Source organism: Mus caroli, chromosome 7, assembly GCF_900094665.2.
Source record: "Mus caroli chromosome 7, CAROLI_EIJ_v1.1, whole genome shotgun sequence".
Lineage (NCBI taxonomy): Eukaryota > Metazoa > Chordata > Mammalia > Rodentia > Muridae > Mus > Mus caroli.
This window is the reverse complement of record NC_034576.1, coordinates 102,328,099-102,353,294: the sequence shown is the minus strand read 5'-3', so window position 1 is coordinate 102,353,294 and position 25,196 is coordinate 102,328,099. Positions and strand designations below refer to the sequence as shown.

General features: G+C 49.1%; 1 protein-coding gene and 1 non-coding gene across 5 annotated transcripts in view; both read left to right on the top strand.

Moving 5' to 3' along the window:
- The window catches only part of Slco2b1 (solute carrier organic anion transporter family member 2B1), a 48,336-nt gene extending 35,807 nt beyond the window's left edge, over positions 1 to 12,529 (top strand). For all 4 annotated transcript variants that reach the window (XM_029479789.1, XM_021167884.1, XM_021167885.2 and 1 more), the window contains exons 8-14: positions 384 to 477; positions 4,229 to 4,586; positions 6,540 to 6,705; positions 8,303 to 8,466; positions 9,332 to 9,396; positions 9,679 to 9,799; positions 10,730 to 12,529. In XM_029479789.1, the coding sequence (XP_029335649.1) occupies positions 384 to 477; positions 4,229 to 4,586; positions 6,540 to 6,705; positions 8,303 to 8,466; positions 9,332 to 9,396; positions 9,679 to 9,799; positions 10,730 to 10,865 (1,104 nt within the window). In that variant the 3' untranslated portion in view covers positions 10,866 to 12,529. The remainder of the gene's footprint in view (positions 1 to 383; positions 478 to 4,228; positions 4,587 to 6,539; positions 6,706 to 8,302; positions 8,467 to 9,331; positions 9,397 to 9,678; positions 9,800 to 10,729) is intronic.
- Positions 12,530 to 17,148: 4,619 nt separating this feature from the next.
- Positions 17,149 to 17,285, top strand: LOC115031622. Its single transcript, XR_003837295.1, has one exon. It is a non-coding gene; the product is annotated as a small nucleolar RNA SNORA41 (small nucleolar RNA).
- Positions 17,286 to 25,196: the final 7,911 nt, after the last annotated feature.

Sequence of the window (25,196 nt, the reverse complement as noted above, 5' to 3'; positions counted from 1 at the left end):
AATGACAATCATACTACGAGGATGTGATCATGAATAAATTGGTCATCTAACGGTTTGTGAGCATAGTGCTGATATGCATTGGAATAAGACTGCTGATAGCTGTGTCTATAATAATAATTGTCACCTACATCCTGTTTAATTATGCGGCCTGAGGTCAGAGCACGTGAATGGCACCATGTTACAGTTCAACCACTAGAGCTTCATTCAGTCTTTAAATCCTCTTGAGTACCTAGAGGGCCAAGAACCAGTGGGATATCAGTAGTCTCTGCTCCTGATGGGGGCGCCAGAGCTCATTCCAGAACTCCTGTCTATCCCATGGCCATGTCTGAACAGCATAGCATCTCTTGCATCCAGCTGACTGGGCCTGGCTTTATGTCTTCCAGGGTGAGGACCTCTCCTCCCAGCACGAGCCTTTAAAGAAACAGGCAGGATTGGCCCAGATTGCCCCAGACTTGACTTTGGTCCAGTTTATCAAAGGTAAGTGAGCCCAGATGAAAATGGAGTGGGGAAACCAAAGGTGCCTTTGAGGTTATCCAGAATGCTTAGTCTGCTTCTACAGGCCTCTTGTGAGCTTAGACATTCCTGGTAAGGCTGGTCATAGACCCCTCTCCTCAGGGTTCATTGCCATCTTTCTTGTCCCATTAGGTCATGTCCAAGAGCCCTTCTGTCCTTCTGTGCCTGGATCCCACCAGGATCCCTCCATCCTCTTGGCTCTCAGCACCCTTGGAGCTTCTGTCTCAGCTTCTGTCTCAGCTCTGCCTGTCTTTACCCATCCTCCACCATAAGCAGAGAACTCCTGAAGGACAAAGCTTGTGTCCCAATTTCCTCTAAGCCTGCAAGCAGGAAGCCCTGAGTAAAGTCTCACTAAATCTCCAGGCTGTGGCATGGGTAGAAAGCTGGGGGCCTTTTTGGTTCTTGTTCCTGGCTTCTCTGTGGGCCTTGGTTTCCCTGGATAATTTCTCAGTACAGTAAGAAATAGACTCACTGACAGAAACTTCATGCTAACCTGATCCTGACACAAAGAAATCAATCAGGCAGTTACCGGAGGCCACAGAGGGACTAGGCAGCGTTTTCTAAAGAACTCGATCCTGTAGACATTGATTGAGTACTTGCTGGGTCCAGGCTAGTCAAACGGCCCTGACAGAAAGCCTGCCAGACACTGATCATTGTACGGTCTTTGGAGGTTGTTTTCTGTCTCTGACCTGAGTTTCCTCATATACAGACTGGGTTGGTAATATTTGTTTCACCTTTCTCAAGGATTGACATGTCGAATAGGATGAGGCACACACAGATAGCACCTGTCTACAATTTTAAAAAACCACTTATGTAAGGTATAGGTTTTTTCCTATGATCACACCTTTTTATTCTTATTCACCTTTGAACAGTAAGCGGAGCTGCTGTTTAATACCATTTACAAAGGCATTATCCAAAAGATCCTTTACGCTTCACCAAAGACATGTGTAGCAGGAAGGAATTGGTTCCAATTTTTTTTTGCCAGTTTTCTAAGATTCGATGTTGGGGTAACTATAATCTAGCCCCCCCCCAATTTCCCAGCATTCCCAGGAAAAGGGACTGTCTAAATTCCATGGGGCTGGGCCTAGAGGCAGTGGCCTGCGTTGCTGACCTCAGGTCGTCCCCGATTACTGGAAGGACTCAGCACACTGTAGCATGGACCAAGATATTAACCCCCACTCTACCTCCTACTCAGGGTGCAGCTGGGGCTGGCTGTGCAAACTCAATCCTAGAGCTGGTAGTCTGGGCCAGCTCGTCTCTGCACCGTCCAGCTTCTGTAGGCCTTGTGGCTGGTTAACCAACTTGGCCTCTGGGCAGCAAAGCTCTACAAGGACTTGGCTTTCAGCACCTGTAATCATGGGGGTGAGGGTACGGGGGGGGGGTGGCCTGAAGGAGAAGAAACTCTTGGGGAAGACAATCCCTAGCAGTGGAAGTTCTTACCTGGTGGGGGAGTCACATTCTCTCCCAGTCTGCAAATGGAGGGGGAAGCTATCTGATGAAAGAGATCAGACCCAGACCAACATGATAGAGGAGGTCCTCATTTGACGGGAGCGACATGGTCCGGGAGTTAAGAGAAGTCTGTGATTTGTGGGAGGAAGCAGCAGTAGTTTGAGGGCACCCTTGTCCAGTGCCTGGGCCTCTAAGCTTGGCAAGGCTGTTGAGGAAGGCAGTCCCTGAGTTGAAGAAGGTCCGTTGTCTGATGGGGAGACCTTGTGCTGAGTGAGGGAAGCCCTGTGCTAAGCGGAGGCTGAACCTGAGCAGAGACAGGCCCTGGAATTCCCCTTCAGGTAGTTAAGGGAAAGAAAGGCATGGCCCTGCCCTCCAGGAATTTTCCATCCCTTGTGGAGAAGGCTGTGGCTGCTGAGAAGTGGGGGATGGGCTCACAGTCCACTGCAGTGATGAGGACAGCAGAATGAGCATTGTGGAGAGAGGAGCCCTCTGGGGCCAGGCCGCCAGGAAGGACAGCATCCGAATGGGAGGGGCAGAGGGAGAGCGGTTCTGTGCTGGAAGTAAAGAGAGCCTGGCTTTGCCCTGGCCTCTCTGGACAAACCTGAGTGTGTCCATGCCCACCCCCACCCCCGGGTCCCTCTTTGCAGTGAAGACCAAGTAATATAAAAGACCAGCTCGTGTGGAGCTTCAGATACCCTGAGCAAGTGTGGAGGGGTGGGGGAGAAAAAAGAAGGAAGGGAGATTGGGAGGAAGGAGAGAAACAAGGAGTGACAGAGGGAAAGGGCGGCAGCAGCTACCTAGAGTGAGGTCTAGGGCCACCTAACTCATCCAAAATGCTAGCTGAATAGCTGGTCTGGAGGCAAAGGACTAGGGACTAGAAGGAGGCGTTCTGTGACTGTGGTCCCTACTCACCCCTCCTGGGCTGACTTTATTTTCTGGCTCTGAAGGAAACAAGGCCAGACCTTGAGGATAGTGATGGAGCTAAGTCTGACTATGCTCTGAGGAGAGATAAAATGTGTCTCCTATAACACGGGGATGCAGGCTTTGGTCTGGCAGGAATCAAAGGCTCTTTCTCTAGCCTGGCCTCCATGGCTGTCTCTCCTCACTAGCACATTCAGGTTTCTCTTGCTTCTTTCCCATACTGCCTGCCTGCCTGCCTGCCTGCCTGCCTGCCTGCCTGTCTGTCTGTCTGTCTGTCTGTCTGTCTAACCGCGGAGAACCCCATCCATCAGAGCAGAAACTGTCCTCAGGCATCCCTGTACACCCTACTCACCCGAACACGGAACCCAGGAAGGAAGGGAGGGATTTACCAACTCTTCTGAGCTCAAAGGTTTAGCACTTTTAGGAAGGGCAGCCTGAACAAGGCACTGAGGTAGGACTCCAGATCTACCCAGATCCTAGGGAGGTCCCCAACGCCAGAACAGTCATGACTACTGCCTGTCTTCAGCCTGCTCTCCTGCCCACACCCCACTAGGAATTCCTCTCCAAGTCCCCTTGTTCTCTAGGTCCTAGCTCTGTCCTACATCCAGGGAGCCTCCTGGCCCACGGCTGCCCAGGGTTCATTTTCTCTGGAGACCTGAGATTCCTCTGCCCCCGGCGTTTGGACATTTGATCCAGTCCTCATCCATTAAACAGTATTTACAACGTTTTGACAAAATGACCAGTGTGCCCTGGGCTCTAGAGATAAAGGAACTGATACTGTAAAAATTACTACTCTGAAATAAAATGGGGGTGAGGTGGCGATAAAACGGCTAAATGAATAAAATGTACAATTGGTTTGTACAGTGCTCTCAGGAGACACACTCTAGCCGAGAGGCATCAGGGCAGGAGTGGGCATCTGAGTTAAGGACAAAGAAGAAAAGACCCAAGCCCAGGCTGGTTCGAAAGAGCAAGACAAGATGGAAAGGACCCGGTGGGAGTGGAGGGAGGGAGAACAATCTAATAGAAATGGGGGGGGGGGACTGAAATGAGACGGAGTGAATGAAATAGACCCAAATGAGATGGAGGGAAGTAGACTTGACTCAAACAGACCCGAACAGAAATAAACACATTTAATAAACTCCCACATAACTCTGAACTGAAAGGCATAAGGAGAATTTCAAAACTAGAGCAGGACAGGAAAAGAGTCCAACGTAATGCGATAGCATGGACACGCTAGACTTAAACGGAATGGAAGAGAGAGAACGGAACAGAAGGCGTGGACTGGACAGATGTGGATACTGTGGCTGGCTGCCCACGCTGACCTCCTTCCCACTTGTCCCGACAGTCTTCCCTAGGGTGCTGCTGCGGAATCTGCGCCACCCCATCTTCTTGCTGGTAGTCCTGTCCCAGGTGTGCACCTCATCCATGGTAGCGGGCATGGCCACCTTCCTGCCTAAGTTCCTGGAACGCCAGTTTTCCATCACAGCCTCCTTTGCCAACATGCTCCTCGGCTGCCTCACTATCCCTCTGGTCATCGTGGGCATCATGATGGGAGGTGTCTTAGTCAAGCGCCTCCACCTGAGCCCCGTGCAGTGCAGTGCCCTCTGCCTCCTTGGCTCGCTGTTGTGTCTGCTCTTCAGCGTGCCGCTCTTCTTCATTGGCTGCTCTACCCATCACATTGCAGGCATCACACAAGACCTGGGGTGAGTGGGCATGCGCATGGGAAGGTGCGTGGTGAGGATAGGTCAGTGAGCCACCTGCCTCTCCTACCTGCCCTCCCACACACATACACACAGTGTACCCCCCCTCCCCCCAGTGCCTACAAAGCCCTATGCTAACCCTTTTCTGGGCTCAGGTACAAGCAAGCAGTGGTCACTGGTAGGCACCTAATGCCACAGAAGAGGCATGGATGAAACACCAAGACCAGGAGGCCTAGGAAGAGCCAGAGGTTGAGCCAGGGTGCAGCCAGTTGCGCGATGGTATTTCCAGGGAGGCTGAGACCTGCGGGTCCGCAGAAGTGGGATGGACGCCATGCATAGGAGGCAGGACCCAGCATAGCCTGAGAGAGACTTTTGTTCCCAGATGAAATTAGGTCTGCCCAAGAAGGGACAAGCTCCATGCCTTGGTTTCAGAAAGCAGGTAAACAAGGAACTGGGCAGTCCTCCTAAAGAAGGCAGACGAGGTTAAGACACCTTGCCTCTTCCTACAGTGACCTCATTTTAACTGGAAGATGTACTAAGCTTTGTTTGGCCCAGTACCCAGCTAGAATTAACCCCCTTGGCACAGCCTCCCCCACTCAAGGGCCAGGTTTCCTCACCTGGTCCCTCTCATGTGACTTCGGAGGACTCAGCTCAAGGCCAAGACACTTGGGCCCCACCCTCATCACTTGACTCCATTCCTTCTTTTCTCTAAGAGCCAGGCTGTCTGGAGTAGGGCCTTCTGTGTATGGGCCACACCCTATGGGCCCTCAGGAAGCCCCAAGCCTAAGCAATTATGTTTCATGTCAAGTCAGTGGGGATTTTAAGCAAAGGGGCAATGATAGAACCCATTAGAAAGACTGCATGGAGACTTTATGAAGCACACAGGGGTGGAGTGGGGCGAGGGAGCCTTGGGCCTGCTGGGTGTGTAAGAGACCCTGGCTCTGAGCAGGTGTCCATGACACTAGTTGTACAGGAATAGGGACTTTCCCCAGTTCACTCAACTGGTCTCAGGCCACCCTGCTTGCCTGTGTCTTCTTTCTCCCCTCCTCCCTCAGTCTTGACATCCAATCTCACCCATATTCTCACCAAAGATCTTATAATTGATGCGTTCCAAGTTCTAGTTCACTGAGGCTTTCTGAGGCCAATGGAGTTTCCCCTCTTGTGTTCCACTGAGTCTCCATGAGATCTCTATAATCGCTTCTGTTGATAGACCCACTTTACTGAAGATACGGTGTCACCTGGCAAGGGTGTTGTGTTTCCTCCTGGCATGAAAGCCAGGCTTCAGCCTATGTCCCAAAGCTGTCCTCTAGCCCCCAACCCAGGGTGCTCACCCCTTTAGACTCAGCCTCTCTTCTAGCTCCAGCTCCTATCCAACCTCAGTTCTCCAGCTAGGGCACGAGCATGCCTGGGATCCTGGGGCAGGTCCTCTGGTGGGGGCACTTGACACTGTGAGCAGGGCAGGAGAATGACCACAGAGGTCGTGAGACTTCAGGAAAGCGACAGTGAGAAGGGAACCCCAGCCCAGATTACAGAGAAATTACTGTCCTGCAGGGAGGAAGGCATAGGTTAGAGGCCCCACAGCTGCTCCATCTCATGCCAGGGCCCACCACAGCTGTACTTGGCTGAGACAAAGTAGCAATTCAGCTCAAAGAGAGAATGGCCCCTTCATCTGACACTCACTTCTGGAAGGGATTTCAATTGTGTTCCATCCAAATACAGGAATATTTGCAGAAGCTCCCAGACTTGTAGAATCTAGGGTTGAAAGGGCACTCCACAGCCCAGACTCCTCACTCCCCCATGAGGAAAGTTCCTTGAGCTTCTGGAAGAGCGTTTCTCCCTCAGGGAACAGCTGCAGCTGAAATCACTGGCCGCTCCTCTCAGAGTAGGAGCCAGCCTTCAGCCAGGGGCCTGAGAGAAGAGAGCCCAGCCAAACACATTTGCCTCTTCTCTGTCTAGTGCCCAGCCAGGGCCAAGCCTGTTTCCTGGCTGCTCAGAGCCCTGCTCCTGCCAATCAGATGACTTTAACCCTGTTTGTGATACCAGTGCCTATGTGGAGTACACCACACCCTGCCATGCAGGCTGCACGGGTCGTGTGGTCCAGGAGGCTCTGGGCAAAAGCCAGGTAAGGCTGACCTCCCACGCACCCTCCTCCTCCTCCTCACACATGCTGCCTGTCACTCTGAACCTCTTGCTTTCCCTCTGTCTCTGCCTCGTTCCTCTGCTTTGGCAAGTGCAGAGCCCTGTTCTGTCAACAAGTTTCGTTGCCAGCTAGGGCTTAGGGAGGTGAGCTGGAGCTCCCAGCTGCTAGCTTGCTTGAGGAAATGACCCACAGGAACTCCAGGCTACAGATGGACAGAAGTGGTCCCTACCAGTACATAACAAGCGTGGAAAGGGACACAGCCCATCTGGGAGGGTTATAAGGCAAAGTCATTCCTGTGGGGGAAACTGGAGACGTCTGTGAGGACCTCCCACCATGGACATAGATGCCTATGAGGAAAGCTTGGGGAAGAAACTAGAAAGCAGTGTCCAGCCTTGGTGTCCACCCCAGCTGTCCTTCCAAGCAAAGGAGCAGTGTTGGAGCTACCTGCCAGTCCTCTGCTTTGGCATGTTTTTCCATGACCTGACTCCAGGGCGTCTACAGCTCAGCAGGCTGCTCCATATGTAACTGAAGCCTAAAGGCCACTTGTTAGATATGTGAAGCGCTGTGAGGGATTAGAGTTCTGCCAGTACAGCCTGGCCATACCTAGCAGCTCTGCATGGCAATAGGTGGACATCCCAGTGGCCCCTCCCTCTGCCATCCTATCTTTCTTCTTTCATTAATTCTATCTCCTAAATACTTCGCCTCAAAAGTCTTTCCCCATGCACCCTGACAGTGGGAACTTCTGCTTGCTCATCCCAGTAGCCACTGAGCTTAAATCCTTTCAAGATGCTACCTTGGGTTTCTCAACCCTTCTCATGCTGAGAATTGTCAGAGATTTTTTTTTATTGTAGTAAGAAGCAAGAGGCCCAGGGGTCTCCAGGTACCCTAGCCAGCAGTTTACCAATCCCTGCCCAGCTGGCTGTGGCTTCCAGTAACTATGGTCCAACTGTACAGGTCTGACCTGGTGCTGCAAAGATGGCTCAACGTTTACAAGTGTAAAGAGTGGACAGCTCCAGCAGGGGATCTGAGCTCAGTCCCCAGCATCCATGGCTGGCAGCTTGCAGCCACCTGTAACTCCACTCTGAAGATCTGACACACTCTTCTGGTCTCTGTGGGTACCTACACTCACACACGCACACGCGCGCGCTGCGCGCACACACACACACACACACAAATAAATAAACAAGCACATAGACACTTTGAACAATAGGAAAGGGGGGAAAAGCCCAGCTTGCTGGACTCACTCAGGACAGCTACCTAAGGACAGTGGTGGTAAGACCACCTATTAGTCCATCCCTGGCTGGAAGTTCTGCAGGCTACCATCAAACACACCAGTACTGGCTGAGAGACAGTGTCTGCCTCACAGCTGTGCCTCAGTCTGAGCACAGTCAGACTGTCTCCAGGCACCTTACTTGACTCAAATGATCACAGATCAACCAATGGTCAGAGTCTGGGGCTCCAGCCAGCTCTGCCTTACTGGCTGTAGAAACTTGGGAGCTCCCAGGCCTTAGACCCAGGCCCTTGGCTGGCTACTACCCTTGGAGGCCCCTGAAGGCTCTTCTCCTTCTCCTCACCCCAGGTCTTCTACACCAACTGCAGCTGTGTGGCAGGGAATGGCACTGTTCCTGCAGGTTCCTGTGAGTCAGCTTGCAGCCACCTGGTGCTGCCCTTCATTGTCCTGTTCAGCCTGGGGGCAGGACTGGCCAGCATCACCCACACACCTTCCTTCATGCTCATCCTGAGGTGACAGCAGAGCAGGCAGGGTGGGTGGGTACAAGGAGCCCCTACCAACAGCCAGGGTGGGACATTCAAGGGAAGAGGTGAAGGAATGAGGTCACTAAAGTGTCCTAGGTCCCCAAGACAGCCGGAACTACACAGAAAGACCTTGTGTCAGAAAAAAAAAAAAAAAAAAGAAAGAAAAAAAGAAAAAAAAAGAAGGAAGAAAAGGAAAGGAAATAAAATAAAATAAAATAAAAGAGAAAGGAAGAAGGAAAGAATATTAGAAGTTAGAAGATGGCAATCCATAAATCAGGCTGGCATGAGGGAGAATGTGGAAGGAGCAGATGCCTGCAGGGAGTTGAACGTGCGGCTGTCGTGACTTGAGTCCTCAACACTTGCCAGTCCCCTTATCTGCAGAATAGGCCTGGCGACATGCCCACCTCCCAGGCGTGAAGTGAGCTGAGCACAGGACTGACTTACAGGGAGCAACCCCTAAGTGCCAGTCATAGGCACTGTTGAGAAGCCAGTCGTTGCTGGATATCCCAGGTCACAGTGTTACAGTGCTAGGGAAACTGGACCTGGTGCATGCCTGTCCCGGTGTTGGGCCTCTCCAAGTGTACAACCTGGAGAATTCAGTGGGATTACAGGGTGTGGGGCAGGCAGCGTCTGCGACCCTAGTAGTTGGTATGTGGGCCTAGGATGCAGGTAACTGGGCTCTGTCAGCTGTGGAGTGACAGATGTAGGCTCTGAGACTTTCCCACGCCCCTGACCTGCAGTCTGGGAGAGATTGGCACAGAGGGTGGAACCCACCTATTGAGACCCTGCTGCTGCTTGGCACTGGGGCTGAGTCTCTCAGTCCGTCCTCATACAACCATGTCTTTCCTGGCAGAGGTGTGAAGAAAGAAGATAAGACCCTGGCAGTGGGGATGCAGTTCATGCTCCTGAGAGTGCTGGGTAAACTGCTTGCCCAGGGACCTCGGTGGTGGTGGTGGTGGTGATGGGCATCCAGATGTCTTCCGTGTGCCTGAGATACACAGACATGAGTGGGATCTTAGGGCTCCCAAGTGGGTGGGGTAACAAGCCCTAGCCTTGTGTCTGGAGGTGGTGTGCCTGCCGAGGCCACCCATGATGCAGGCACCCTCCAAGAGACCCAGTGCCTTGGTGGCTTGCATGTGCTTAGGGTGGGGACTGGGGAGTGGTGATTCTCTGCTATCCCCTGCGCCTCTCCTTCCCTAGCCTGGATGCCCAGCCCTGTGATCCATGGCAGTGCCATCGATACCACCTGTGTTCACTGGGCCCTGACCTGTGGGCGGAGAGCCGTCTGCCGCTACTACGACCATGACCTGCTCCGAAACCGGTAAGCACCAGGGTGGGAAGTTCACGTCAGAGCACACCCATCCTGCAAGTTAGAGACTGCCTCTAGAAAGCTCTCATCTAGCTGGTCTGGAATTCACCGTATAACTGAAGCTGGCCTTGAATTCCCAACCTTCCTGCCTCTGCCTCTCAAGCACTGGGATTACAGGCGTGTGCCACTAAACCCTAGATACTTTTTTTTTTTTTTTTGAGTCATGACCTCATTTTATGCCCATACTGTTCTTGATCTCACTAGAGCAGCCAGGGTGACCTTGAACCCACGACAGTCCTCCCACCTCAGCCTTTTAAGTGCTGGGATTTCCCACATACGTGTCCATGCTGGATAGCTCCCCTATGAGGAAAATGACAGTTAAAGAAAGAGACCTCAGGCTCTTATAAATGACAGAGCCATATCTCTCCTCTAAGCTATCAGTCAGCAGACAGTCCTTACCCTCCCCCTGGGGCTCAGTCTTCCTATCTGTACAATGGAGAGCTCAGAGGAGCCCAAAGGCAGGAATGGATAACATAGGCTAGGTAGATGTAGAAGGACTTGAAACAAGACAAGAGCCAGCCAGGGAGTGGCTTCCTCTGTCTCTGAGCCACAGGACACAGTTCCTGCAGTCTGGGACCGTCTAGGGAGGCTTTTCTGCAAAGGAAAAGCCAAACAGGGGTCTTCAGGAGTTAGGTGGGAAAGGGAGATCCTGCTTTTAGGATATGTAGGGCTAGCCTGGGTCATCCATCTGTCAGTGACAAAGTAAGAGGGATGTTTAATCTCTCCCCCACACACCCCAGGGTCCCTGCAGAGTTCTCCACCCCCCAGGCCTCAGTACACAGTTGCACCCTGTCTACTGACTCTACTACCATCCCCAAGCTGAGGCTAACAAGTACCAGAGGCGTGGGCTCCTGAGTTCAAGGTTTCTCATTCTTCCCTCAGATTCATAGGCCTCCAGTTCTTCTTCAAAACTGGATCCCTGGTGTGCTTTACCTTAGTTTTGGCCATCTTGAGGCAACAGAGCAGAGAGGCCAGCACCAGGACCACTGTAAAGAGCTCGGAACTACAACAGCTATAAGCATCAGGACAAGAGAAGAAGCCTAAGGATTCCAGGAGGTTGACCGTCCCAGCCCCACCCTGACCAGGAGTGGCATCCTCTGAGCGTTTGCCAACAATGGGCAAATCAGCACCCACGGGTATCGGAAGCACCCAGTCCAGTGCCTGAGGGTCCTCTACTAAACTGTGAAGTGACTTTGAACATGCTTCTGGCCTTGCTTGCTCTTTGGCACCAAGGACTCACTGTGTTGGCCATTTCTCAAGCAAGAGGGCCATCCCCATTCCTCCCCCAGCCAGATGGCCAACCTGGAACCTAGCTTCAGTGGTGGGGAGGAGCTATAAGGCATCTCTCTCCCCTGATTCTAGAACAGGGAGTTAGACAGACTAGATCATGCTGTGCTCCACACAGTGCCTCAGCCCGGCTCTGCCACTTGTGGAGACCCTCTCCATGCTCTCAGGAGGGGACTCCTGCTCTTAGGCTCCAGCTGTGCACATCTGTGCAGTCAAGGCCTCCTCCCCAAGCCCCAGCGGCCTTCAAGCAGTGTCTATTTGGCGCCCCCTGGAGGCACAGTTCAGAGATGAGATTAAGGAGATTTCCAAATGCAGGAGGGAGGACACTATATTTGATTGATGTGTGTGGGTGGGGACCTTAGCTGGAGCGGGCAAGGGATTCTTTGATTCAGAATGTCGCAGCTTTTGTCATCAGGGAGCCACAGTCGGGAAAGGGAGGTTTATCCTTTCTTTCAGAGACCTTGTAACTTCAGAGACCACTTTATATGGGGACCTGCTCCTACTAAATGTATATTGTCAGGATCTCGCACATTTGACCAGGGACCATCAAAGTCACTGTAGCTTTTGGGAATAGAAACCTAGTCCATATCCCCAGGGCTTTGTAACTAATACCTGATGCTGTCATAGCCAAGTCAGGGGTGCCGTCTGGTTCTCTGAGGTCTCTGGACCGATGTGAGGTCTCAGGGCAGAGAAGAGCAAAGCCAAGCTCTGCATCGTGCAGCATCCTTGGATCATATCCCTGGAACCCCCAATTCTTTTCCAAGTCAGGCCTTGTCCTGCTTTCTGGCTAGGCTCATCTGACCTAGTTGCTTCCAGGCAGCAGAAGAGAAAGCCCTGATCTGCTCCCAGCCTGGCCTGTTAATGCTACACGCCCCACCTGTGTGGCTAAGAAGGGAGGTGAGGAGCTACCAGCAGCCTCCCTACCTGTGTGCCAGCTCTTAGCCTTAGCTGGCAACAAGCTGCACTTGTTCCCAGTGCAGAAGAAGGGACTATAGAAGTCTCATTCCTGTCAGGCATAGTGGCACGCATCTGTGACCTAGCATTTAGAGACTAGATCAGAAGTTCAGTACAATGTGAGTATTTTCACTCAGCTCCATAGTGAGTTTGAGTCTAACCTGGACTACATGTGAATGTCTCAACAAAGAATAGAGAGAAGGAAAAAGGAGAAGAGGAGGAGGACAAAGAAATGAGCCTGGTTGCCGAATTTCCCAGAGTTGAGTGTTTAACCAGTGCCTGAGCCTACACTAATCAGTGCCAAGAATTTTGAAGTCACTTTCACCAAGACAAGTCTGTTAGCGGGTTTCCATTCTGTCTATTTTCCTGCTTCCCAGGTTGTACAGGAATAGCCTGGCTGTATACATACAGCTGAATATTAAATTTGTCTCTGCATAATGACTCTTCCACGACAAAAATTTATCCTTCTAAACTGCATTAGAGGTTTGCGTCAGCCACATCGCTTCCAGTTATTTAGACTTCAGCCTCACCGGCTTAATCTGCCCTGGCATCCTGCATTGTCTCCTGCCTTTATATTCCAGTCTAATTTTCCCTCTGACTAGCTTATTTCCTCTAGTAATGGTTTCAAAAATGGAATGCAGTCACAGGGCTGTCCGAGTCCTCACCTGTCTCAGTTGTCACTCACGTTTTACAGAAGAGAAACTGCCTCAGAAAGGTTGAGTGGCTTGCTTGGGACTATGATAATACTATACATAACTATATATGTATACGCACATGCACACACACCCACACACTCAATGGTGGGGCCAGAGCTGGATCTAGATCTGTGGAAAGCAAAGCTAACACATCTCACCAGTTCTCTTTATGAAAAATAAGTAGAGAATATTGCGTGCAGGTTAAATATGTAAACTCTGAGACCAGAGTATTTTGGACTTGAGATATTTTCATATTTTGAGGTATTTGTATCATAATCATGATTTCTCTCGGGGATGAGACTCTAATCTAAATAGAATTTCACCTGGGTTTCATACACACCTTATCCACACAGCCTGAAAGTTACTGCATGCAATGTGTTTAGTGCTCCTGTGTGTGCTGAGGTCCTGACACCTGGCATCAGGTCTGAAATATCCCGTGCATGTTACATTAGCCCTCAGGAAGCTTGCGTGTTAGCTCCTTTCCGATAGTGGATTTCGTATTAGGCATAGTCAGCCTTTACAGATTTGAATAAAGAAAACACCTAGAACGAGAAACACCCGCTCCATCTAGAAAAATGGCATACTTTTAAAAATTAAATAATTGCCCTGCATACCTGTAATTCATCCACACACACCTACCTTTATGATTGGAATTTTCCAGACTTGCTTCTGGCTCCGTACACATTCCTATTTCTCTACTTCCTCCTCCACTCGCTTTGTTTCCAGGGCCACACGCCACAAACAGAAACCATTACCTTGGTGTTTGGCTCTTGGACGTCATAATGCCAAATGAGGTGGGCTGTGGCTGGGAGGTTCCGGAAGCCATTCTTTACTAGAGATGGCTACAGTGACTTTCCTGTGCTTAGCAGTATATGACGGGGACTCCCAATTCCTCCTTGACCAGGCTCTAGAAGCCAGAAGCCACTTGCTGAGCCACAAAGGAAGCTGCAGAGGGAAGACGTGACTTAAGTGTCTTCCCTTTGCAGACTTCCCACTCAGAACAGGTAACATTTCTGGAGTGCCTCATTTGGGCCTGAGGAGAGGCCAAGATGGCTGCCAAGCACCCACCTCAGTGAGAGCTGGATTCGCAGGGAACTGAGGGAGAAGACAAAGCCTTCGCTCCACTCTGAGACCTGGCCTGGGGGAAGCTGAGAGCTAGAATCCAAGCCTTTGTCTGTGAGTGAACGCTTTGCACCAGTCAGGTGAAGACGCTTAGGCATCCCTGCAAGAGAGATGTGCAGCCACACACCAAGAGTTAGGTAAGAAAGGTTTCTCTAGACTGTGAGAGAAAATGCAAAACACACAAACACGTGATTATAAACACACATGCATGCATACACATGATACAGACATGTATATGCTCACAAATACATGCATACATATTAATACATGCAGGCACATACTTCCTAACACACATGCATATGCATGCACAGACACATAAAAACTCATACAAGTGCCTTTGCACCCACTTATATGCATGCATAATAATTAACACAATCATGTGCACATAAGCTCACATGCACATTTACATATTCACATATGTCAGACACAGATTCTCACACATATGCGTACACTCACAAAACACAAACATGAACATACACAGAAGCTACACATTCTCACACACATGTTTACATGCACACACATGCACTCACATATTCCATACACTCACCTGCACTCTTGCAAACACAGAATCTTGTATATACATGCAAACATATTTACATACTCACACCCATGCACACACCAGCTCACACTTAGAGTAAAAATGCATACACATTCGTGCACACATGCAGGCACCATGTATAACAGGCACACACAAAAATGTGTACTCACACATTCACATGACCACATATACACATATGCAGGTACACAGGCGTGCATGCAAATCCACACACATGTGTACACAGGCACACCCACAGACTCATGCACAGAAAAGCAAATAAACACATAAACACACACCTAGTCTCCTGTCAATGAAAAGCCATGAGCATCTGTGTCCACCAGCCACTGTCTCTACCCTGCACCAGGCTCTACCCTGCATCACCGCTGGTGAGAGCAGCAGCAGATGGGACTGGCACCAGAAATAGCATCTCAGTGTCTGGCCTTCCATTCCTTTTGCTGGAGAAGCTGGAAAGCTCCGGGACCACCAGATGCCCCTTGGGACCTGGCTCCAGGAGCCACGGTCAGCACACTGCAGGCTCACATTCATGACCTGCACATGCAGAACATCTCCCCTGATAGACCCAGCTGCCTGGCTTGTCCTGTCTCTCCACACCTCTTCTTTAAGTTTCATCTTCTATCAAGGTCCAGTTTAAAAGTCACTGCCTCCAGGAAGCAGTACGACCTACCAAGGGCCTCTCCTCCCATTGATGCCAGATAAGCCTCTACCTCCAGGAAGCAAGTTGGGGAAGTTGCTTCATTAAAGACAAAAACACCATTTAAATAAAGTTATAAGCCAAGCCAGGCGTGAGGTACATACCTGTAATGCTATCACTTGGGAGACAGAAGCAGGAAGATGGTGAGTTTGAGGGTAGCCTGGACTACATAGCGAAACCTTGTCTCAAAATCCAAAATAAATAAATTAAATTCAACTCCACTCATTTCCTCACACACATACAAAGATACACAGTTGTGTGTGTGTGTGTGTGTGTGTGTGTGTGTGTGTGTGTGTGTGTGTGTGTGATTTGGAGGTAAGGAGCCCTCTAAAGCACTGTACAATCTTCCTAAGAGGCCAACATCTCAGGTCTTTAAAGTCTTCTATATTGGAGCTACAGAGACATCAGACTTATGTTCAAAATAGAGTCTGCTGTGTATTCACAGTGTGTCCCTGAACATCCGACCATATCCCTCAGCTCCTGGCTCCTTACCTGTAAGGCAGGTAGATTCGCCCTGTCTCATCTCCCACGATTGTGGAGACCGGTAAGATAGCACCCTGGACTCAGAGGCTCAGCACCTGATGATCTATAGTTTCCTTCCCTTCTCCTGTCTGAAAGGATTTAATAAGCACCTGGAGCAGAGAGCGGGAGGGGCCGAGGGGACAGACAAGGCTGTGCACTGCCCTGGCTGCAGCTCCCTTGCCTTATAATCTCTACCACCCCCCACCCCCCACCCCCCCACCCCCGCTGTCAGCGAGGGTTCAGCTGGCCCAGCCTTATCTCTCCCCACAGCCAGCTTGGGACAGCTTTTCACCTCCAGATTTACATTTTTATTGATTTTCTTCTCCCTTCAGAGCTGCCCTTCCCTTCTGCCTCCCGTTTGGCTATAAAATGGGTCTACTGTGGGAAATAACAGTTCTGGGGCCAAGCAGAACTGTGTGATGGCCTCGTTCACCTACTCAAATCACCCACCAAACCAACCAACCAACCAATCTATCCCGCAGGCATCTGGGGACAGAGCCTCGAGTCCAACGCAGTCTGCTCTCAAGAGAGCGCCCAAAGGCACCATGGGTGCAGGGCAGTCAGAAGGCTTTGGATGCCTTCCTGGAGGGCAAGGAGGAGCCCTTGAAACATTGATTGATGGATTATTCCATTGACTGGTTATTTTAAGCAGAGAAAAACAAAATGTATATTTTAGAAAGGGCGGGGGGCTGCATCGTGGGGCTTCAGGATGGGAAAAAGAGAGATGCTAAGGTCCAGAGCTCAGGCAAGAGGCTAGAGTCGTAACCAGGAGAAGGCCTCAGGCCACGTCAGAAGCAGCACTCCAGAAGTGGGACAGCCAGACTGGGTTTTGAAAGATGAGCAGGGACAGGATAGAGCCGGGAAGGGTGCTGGGCGGAAGAGGCTGCAGAGATAAGAGGAAGGTCGGGAGAAAGCGCCTGATGGGCTGAGGAAATTTCCACTTGTTCTGAAGGCTCAGCATGACCTAAAAGGGCACGGTGAGGGGCAGAGGCTGAAAAAGTAGGTCAGGGCCCTCGTCCTCTCATGCTCGCTGTCCCCTGAGCCTGAACACAGAGGAAGCTGGGCTGGGCTCTTGAGTCTCAAATTGGGGCTCTCCTTCCTCAAAACAAACCTTCCCTGCCCACAACACAGCACGTTTGTAGAAAGGACTGTAGGGATGGGTTGTTCTTTTCATGGAATAGTTAAAGGAACTGAGGCCCGGGGAGGACACTGGCTCGAGCTCCGCTACACACTCCTGTTTATTCCTGCAAGTAGAAGGTAAATGCAGGAGGAGCCAAAGTTCAAGATGCTCTCTGCTATGGAGACTTTGTGGCCAGCCTGAGCCTAGATGAGACCCTGTCTCCAAATATACAAGCAAACAAATATACAAGCAAGCAAACAAACAAAACCCATGAGACAGAGAGAGAGAGACAGAGAGAGAGAGACAGAGAGAGAGAGACAGAGAGAGAGAGAACAGTTACTTGCTACTGTCTTCCTCAGCTACTGGTCTGCAGCTGTCCTCATGGTAGCAGTTGTAGCATTCCTCTATGGGAAAGAAAATGAAAATGTTACACAATTTAATGCCTCTTTCTTGGCCACACAAAAGAAGAATATGCTTGACAGAGGCAAGGTGAACAGAAAAAAAAAAAAAAAAAAAAGAAAAAGAAAAGAAAAGAAAAGGAAAGAAAAGAAAAGAAAAAGACGGCTTGCTACTCTTCCAGAGGACCCAAGTTCTGTGCCCAACAAATAGGCTGGGTGGCTCACAACTGCCTTTAAGTCAAGCTCCAGGGAATCTGACGCCCTCTTGTGGCCTCCTTGGGCACTTACACACACACACACACACACACACACACACACACACACACACACACATAAAAATAAAACCAAAAGGTTTTAAAGGAAGGAAGTGGAGGGGTTTGTCCCAGGCCATTCAAGGGCCCAGGCACCCATTTTTAACTACCCATGCATGCTTCAGAATCACCACACACAGTAAGTGGGGTGGAAAAGGCAGAGGAGAGAAAACCACAAAACAGAGTTGGGGGTTTTGTTGTTTTTCATTTCTTAGCTTTGTTTTTATGTCCCCATTTCTTCTTCCACTTTCATAGTGGATAGGAGAAAACATAGCTATGTGACCTCTGTGCTTTGGAGAGGATCTCCCAGCTCTGTCACTAGATGAGTCAAGCCACCACACACAACTGTGTCTTGTTTTCCCCCACCTTGTGAATAATAAACTCCAATCCTCAAAACAATTGAAGAGGGAATACTAAAGTGTAGCCGTGTAGTGCTTATATCTGTTACCAAGTAACGAGTGGCCCCAAAACTTATCAGTTTAAAGCAACAAGTACTTTTTCTTATTCAGTTTTAGACATCAAGATTAGTGAGTTAAGTGGAAGCTGCAGCTCAGGGCCCTCACGGACACTGTAGACAAGCAAAGACTCAGTGAGGGGCAAGCACTTCTGTGCATTCTGTGATCTCAGCCATGAGGAGGCAAAGGCAGAAAGACTGCCACAAGTCGGAGGCTACAGAGCCAGAGCCTTCCTCAAAAATAAATAGAGAGAGCAGGTTTTGGTAGCACACATCTTGGAGAACAGCTCTTAGGAGGCAGAGACAGGAGTATCTCTGTGATCCTGGTTTACACAGCTAGCCAGAGCTGAGAGAGAGAGAGAGAGAGAGAGAGAGAGAGAGAGAGAGAGAGAGAGAGAGAGAGAGAGGAAGGAAGCCAGTAAAGTTGCTCAGCAGATAGACACTTGCCGCCATGCCTGATGACGTCAATAGCATCCCTGGGGCCCACGTGGTGGAAGAAGAGAATTTTTTCTGGCAACTCATCCTCTGACCTCTGTATATATGAGCCATGGCAAGTGTGTGCCCACATACATGTGCACACATACATGTGCCCACATACATGTGCACACAAGACAAACAAACAAACAGACAGACTCAACTGAGGCTGGACGATTCGTTTTAAACCCAGAAGTTGGCTAAAGGCTTCTGTTCTTTGTAAATGGCCCTCTCTCCTGAAGGGGCTCATCCCACATAAGCCACGTAAGCTGCCCCTAGAACAAATGAGACTGTGTGCTATCAAGGGGGAAGCCTCGGTGCTCTGGAGGTGACACACTGCAGCCTTTGCCATATTCTTTTGACTGCCAGACTAATCCCACTACAATGTAGGAGGAGAATGCAAAAATATAGGAATACCAGGAGGTGTGTGTAAGCTGCTGGGGCCATTTGAAAGGTGTCACCCACGTGCCCAGAATGACAGATGGCACGCAGTAGGAGTTTATTCCTTAGAAGCTTCTATTCCTCTTACCGTTGTCACATTTGGACAAGCTTGGATGTGAGAAAGGAGAAAACAGGGGCAGTGGGAAACGCTCTCTAATTAGACCATGCTCAATTGCAGTTAGAAAGAATGTCTAAATGGAGGGGTGCGACTGGGGAGACTCCCCAGCACAGGTAAAGAGCATTCCTGAGAGAAGACAGGTGAGTATGGCAGGTCCGTTGCCACCTGCCATGGCTCAGGTGTGAAACCCTCTCCCCCACACAGCCCATGTGTGTGGATCCTTGGTCCTGTATGGTGGCACTGTTTTAAGGAGCCTGTGGAATTTGTGAGAAGTGGGACCTCCTTGAGAAGTCAGGCCACTGGAGGCTGAGCTTTGAGCTTTAGAGCCCAGCTCCAGTTCCACGTGGAGTTCTCTGCTTCTTGACGGCTGGTGTGATGTGGATTTTTAAAGTTCCTGCCACAGCTATGAGCCACTTCTGGCTCCATGTCTTCCCCACCATAGTGGACTGGATCCCTTTAAAATGTGAGCCAAACAAATGCTCTCCTCTCTTTAGTTGCTTCTTCTCAGGTCCTTAGTCTCAGTGATGAGGAAAGTGACTGACCCCCCCTCCCAGTTCACCGTCAGTCTCCTCCTCTTTGGTCCAGTAGCAAGGTGCCCAGCCCCACTGGGATGACCCAGGCCCTCAGTGAACACACCTTCCTCTCTGCCAGAGCGGGAGGTCATGTGACTCACTTTGATGGACAAGATGAAAGAATGGCCTGGTGGGAAGTCTGTGTTCCTGGATGAGAGATCAGGTGGGATAGGAGACTACCTTCCTTACGGTGGGTACTCTTCCTCTGGTTGATGCCACATCAGGCATTTGTGACTACAGGGGATGGGAGCTCCCACACAGGTCGGAAGGGGAAAAGCCTAAGTCATCAGAGAGGTGATTCAATCACCAGGCTAAGCCCAGGACCACTTCCCTCTGGGCTCCTTGTTATATAAACAGGCTTCTGGGAGGGCAGGTTCTTCTACTCCTTCTAACTGATCCTGCCTCCCTCTGGGCTTTTCTTTTCCTGGGGCAGATAGAGAGAGGAGTGGGGCAGTGAAAAGCCCTGGACCAGGAGACAGAAGTCCTTGGTCTAACCCCAGCTCTGCATCTGAGGTGCTCTGCAATCCTGAGTAAGTCCCTACCCCCACTGGGCCTCCAATAATTATAGCTAATATTTATCGACTGCCTGCTGTGTGCCAAGCACTCTGCTAAGAGCTCCCCGTGCATTATCCTGCTCACCCCCACCCCTCCATCGGCTCTTATGCTCACATTGCTCTTTATCCCATGGATAAGGAGACGGGAGGCTGAGACCTGAGGCTGCACAGCAAGCTCATGGCAGATGTCTGGGTTTCAAATCCAGATTTGCCTCCCTGAAACATCAGGCTCCCAGCCATACACACTAGGCTTCCTAGCAGCAAAAGGACATCCATGGTCAAGGTGACCTCTGAGGGACTTTCCGGACCAGATATCATTTGATTCGTTGTGCCATTTGTAGCTAGACAATCAACAACCCCGCTTAGCCTAGCAGAGAGGAGAGAAATAAGGGCTGTCTTTAACCATCCCAACAGCTGTCATGTGAGGGGGATTAGATTTGCTCAGTGTGGATCAGAGGACGTGAGCAGGGCCAGTGTGGCACAGAGGGTGCAGCTCACATACAGGGAATCTCTCCAGTAGCCCTTTGGCAATGGCTAGAGCTGTACCCAGAGGTAATGGCTCCCCTGTCAAGGAAGTTTTACAAAGCTTTGTCAGAAGTCTAGCAGGGCATAGAGATAGAAGTGAATGACTTAGGGTTTATGGGAATTAAGCAGGATAGCATGCTCCCAACACCAAGTATGTAAAGCTAAAAGGGATGGAGTTCAGTGAACTGAGTGGTTTCTTCTTTTGACACTGAAACTCTTACACTTTAAGATTCTCTAGTATTTTTTTTTTCTGGTTATGGCTCAAACACTCTGTAGTTCTGTGATTTTTTAAATGCCTTAGTTCTTCCCTCCGAGATGCTATGGATTTTAATACTTTAGCCTGCTGTGACTGGGACTCAAAAAGCTGAGAAGCCTGTGATTTTTTGATTTAATAGCCTCTAGCTTTAACGATTCATTAAAGTGCCTCTCGTCAGTTCCAGACACTAGAGGGAATTGCTCCAGATGCTGGGTTTTGGCAGGCTGGACACGGGCTGAGCTGCTCTTCCCATCACCCACCCTATCACCCCCACCCCAGCCTCAGCTCTCCCTCCCAACCAAGCATTGGGCTCCCCAATCCCTGCCCCCATCCTTACTCCGCTGCTGTGTCATATTTGACCAGGTGGGCACTTCACTCTCTTCATTCTGGATGGCTTGTTAGACAGGACCCTTCACTGAAAACAAGCTTGTAGCTAGTTATTCCAAAGGGGACTAAAGAGAACAAGAAGAGTTAGCACCATAACCCGAATTAGGAGTGTGAAGCTCCATCCTCCTTGAATAGTTGCTGAGCACGCAGGACTTTTGTCTGTCTGTTCTGACTCCCTGTCTAAACATGAGATTTCTCTCTCAGTCCTCGGTTAGGTTGGGAACTTATCTTCCTATCAGAATGGAGCCTCCAGATAGACACTGTTGCACCTCCCTTATATTATGCCTGAACTCTAGTAAATGGTTGAATCCTTTCACTATAGTGAAAGGTTCTTCCCTCAGTTCAATAGATTTCCAAAGGCAAGTTTGTCTCTGTCTTTGAACTGTGTAAAATTAGAAAGCATGGGTCCCTTTAAGAGAAGGAAGTCCCCAAGGTCAAGGGCTGTGTCTCCACCCTCATACTGCACCAGAAGTCTAACTGACAACAGGAAATCTAGGCTCTTCCAAACTCTATATATTCCTTCCATCTCAGTCCAGGACTGAACACAAGAAAGGATGTTTTTTCTTAAAGCAAACAGACATAATTTTTTAAAATGAATATTTAGGAAGTGGTATGGGAACTCCGCCCCTTTAGACCCTCTCTAGGGTCTATTCTGCACCCTCTTTTCTAGAAGCTGGGGTAGTCCTCTCCCGACTCCTCCCAGGAACTCAGAGCCGAGTGAGATGTCAGCACGTTGGACAGCGCCCAGCCCATTCCAGGCCTCTGAGCCAGAGGAAGCAGAGCTCTCCAACTCCCTCCGCCAGTGGGTGATGGATTTCCTCATTCCTCAATTTGATTAAAGCCCAGTAGATAACCAGAGCGCCTTGTTCCTTTCTCTTCTCCCTTCCTGATGAACATAATTAACTCCGTTAGGCTGGGGATACTTGCTCTCAATCGCTGCCTCCCAGCCCCCTCCCAGCCCCCTCCCAGGATGAATCAGTAGGACACAGCCAGGACACTTGAAAGACTCACAGGGTTCTTCTTGGGCAGTCGAGGTGGAAGAGGATGCTTGCCTGAAGATCTACAGAAGCTGCATACAGACACTGGGATGTGGTGATTGGATAAAGGTGCCCCTAAACAGGAGGTCTGAAAATGATGGGGTTTAGCCCTGACTTTATCACAAATCTAGCTAGGGCTAGCCATGTGTCTTTTCTTTCTAAGTCTGGTCTTATATTGGCAGGAAGAAGACATTGGACTAGACAGCATAAAATGCTACATTTGATGCTAAGATGCTATGAGAGGAAACCTTTAAAATAGAAGGAAAAGGGCTTGTCCAAGGTCACACAGAAGCTCAAGGCAAAACTGGACTTGAATTCATGGCTTCTGATTTCTTTCTACCTCAACAGAATTTCTCATGAACAGAATTCATCCCTTTATCTGCATCACAGACTTCCTTTCCAGGGAATGGAAGCTTAGAAAGTTGAAGACGGGTAAGATTTTATTAATTAGTGTTGGCAAAAGAAAGCAATATTTAAGATGTATAGAAATGCTAATGTCTCTAAAGAGAACAGAGTATTAACAGATCATTAAGATTGGGAAGAAATGCTCACCTGAGGTTCAGACATTCAACCTTAGGTGCATATCAACCCAGAAGTGTTTGGGATTTGCCAAGATCATCCAGAGAGGCAACTGTAGACTATAGAGTTCTCTCCCTTCTTCTCTCCTCATTCTTCTTCTTCCTCTTCCTCTTCCTCCTTCTTCTATCCCTCCCTCCCTCTTTATCTCCCTCTCCCTCTTTATTTTCTTCTCTCTGTTTTATTCAGGGTCTCATGTATCCCAGGCTAGCTGCAAACTGATTCTGTAAACAAAGGATTGAACTTCTGATTCTCCTGCCTCCACCTCCAGCATGCTGGTCTACAGATATGCATCATTGCTCCCTGTTTATATAGTGCAGAGGACCAAAGCCAGGACTTCAAGAATACTACGAAAGCCCTATCAAGCCAGCCATTTCTCATCCCCCTGTAGAAAGCTCTACAAAAAGTTAAATAAGTATCCTAATCAAGCATCAGGGTTCCCCATCAGAAAAAAAAATGGGAGAAGATATAAGCCAATCTGCAAATACAGTTTAGGGACTGTGCCCAACTCCTTGGCTGACAGGCATAGAAAGAATGATACATAACTCATGATCTCTAAGGACACATCTTAAATGTGTCTCTTCTGCTTAGAATTATACTCAGTGCACCAATGAATCTAAACTGCTGTCCTATCAAGGCCAAAACCAAACGTCTTCTGCCAGGAAGGAATCTACAGCCTGATTCTGAAGGTTCTTCCTCCTCTGACGCTCCAAAGCCTTTTGTTTCTGTTTTACTATTCAGCACCATTTCCATTATCTGCTTCTACCTACTTCAAAAATAGTGATGAGGAGAAAGAGAGAGAGAGAGAGAGAGAGAGAGAGAGAGAGAGAGAGAGAGAGAGAGACACTAAGAATGCCTTTTATTCAACTTTGAATTCCTCAAATCCTCAGCACGGTATTTGACATGTAGTGGGATCTCAATAAGAACAGGATGGAAGGAGAATGGATAGAAAGCTAAAGTATGGGTAGATAGATGATGGGTGGATATATAGATGATTGATGGATAGATATAATGTATGGGCAATGGATAGATAAACAGAAGGTAATTGTGCACATAGATAATGAATGGATAGGTAATGTATAGGCAGATAGAGGATGGATGATAGATAATGCATGAGCAGATAGATGATGGGTGGATAGGTAATGTACGGGCAATGGATAGATGAACAGAAGGTAATGTGTGGGCAGATAGATGATCAATGTGTGTGCGGCAGATGGATCAGTAGGTAGATGGATGATGAATACATAGGACACTGGAAAGTAGAGACACAGAAGATAAATATATGGATTGAATGAGTGGGTATTGGAATAGGCTTGTGGGTGAATAGATAGGTAGGTAATTGGACAAGATGGAAAATGGATCAAGAGTAAACTGATTGGTAGGTGGTTGGTGGAGAGATGACTGACATTTGAGCAAGTCTGTGGATAGACTGAGAGAAGGATATGCATACAGCAGGTGGAAAGGCTGCTGTGCTGGTTGGGTTTTGTCAACTTGGCACAAATCTAGACATAGCTAGGACTAGGAAACTTCAGTTAAGGAATTGCCTCTATCAAATTAGCCTGTGGGCAAGTCTGTGATTAATAATTGATGTGAGAGAACCCATCCTAGTATGGATTCGTTTTGGGTTTTTGTTGTTGTTGTTGTTTGTTTGTTTGTTTGTTTGTTTGTTTTTCAAGACAGGGTTTCTCTGTATAGCCCTGGATATCCTGGAACTCACTCACTTTGTAGACCAGGCTGGCCTCAAACTCAGAAATCTGCCTGCCTCTGCCTCCCGAGTGCTGGGATTAAAGGCGTGTACCACCACGCCCGGCCTAGTATGGATTCTTTTCTCTTGGGCTGGTGGTCCTGGGTGGCAAAAGAAAGCAAGCTGAGCAAGCCATGGAGAGCAAGCCAGTAAGCAACACTCCCCCATAGTTCCTGCCTCCTCTGCTTTGAGTTCCTGTCCTGTCTTCCCTCAAAGATGGAGTATGACTGAAATTTATAAGCCAAATAAGTCCTTCCTCCCCCAACTTGGTTTTATCACAATAACAGAAACTTAACTAGGATAGCTACTAAATAGATGGAGTCATATATAGTTGGGTGAGTAAGTAGATATATAATCACATTACTACATAAGAAGATAAATGCCAGGGGAGGTGGAAAGTCCTATATAGAAAAAAACATATAGATATATTTAATATCACAAAGGTCTTTTATTACATTTAGAGTGTGTGTGTGTGTGTGTGTGTGTGTGTGTGTGTGTGTGTGTGTGTGTGTGTATTCCTGGAAATCAAACTTAGGTAGTCAGGCTTGGTGG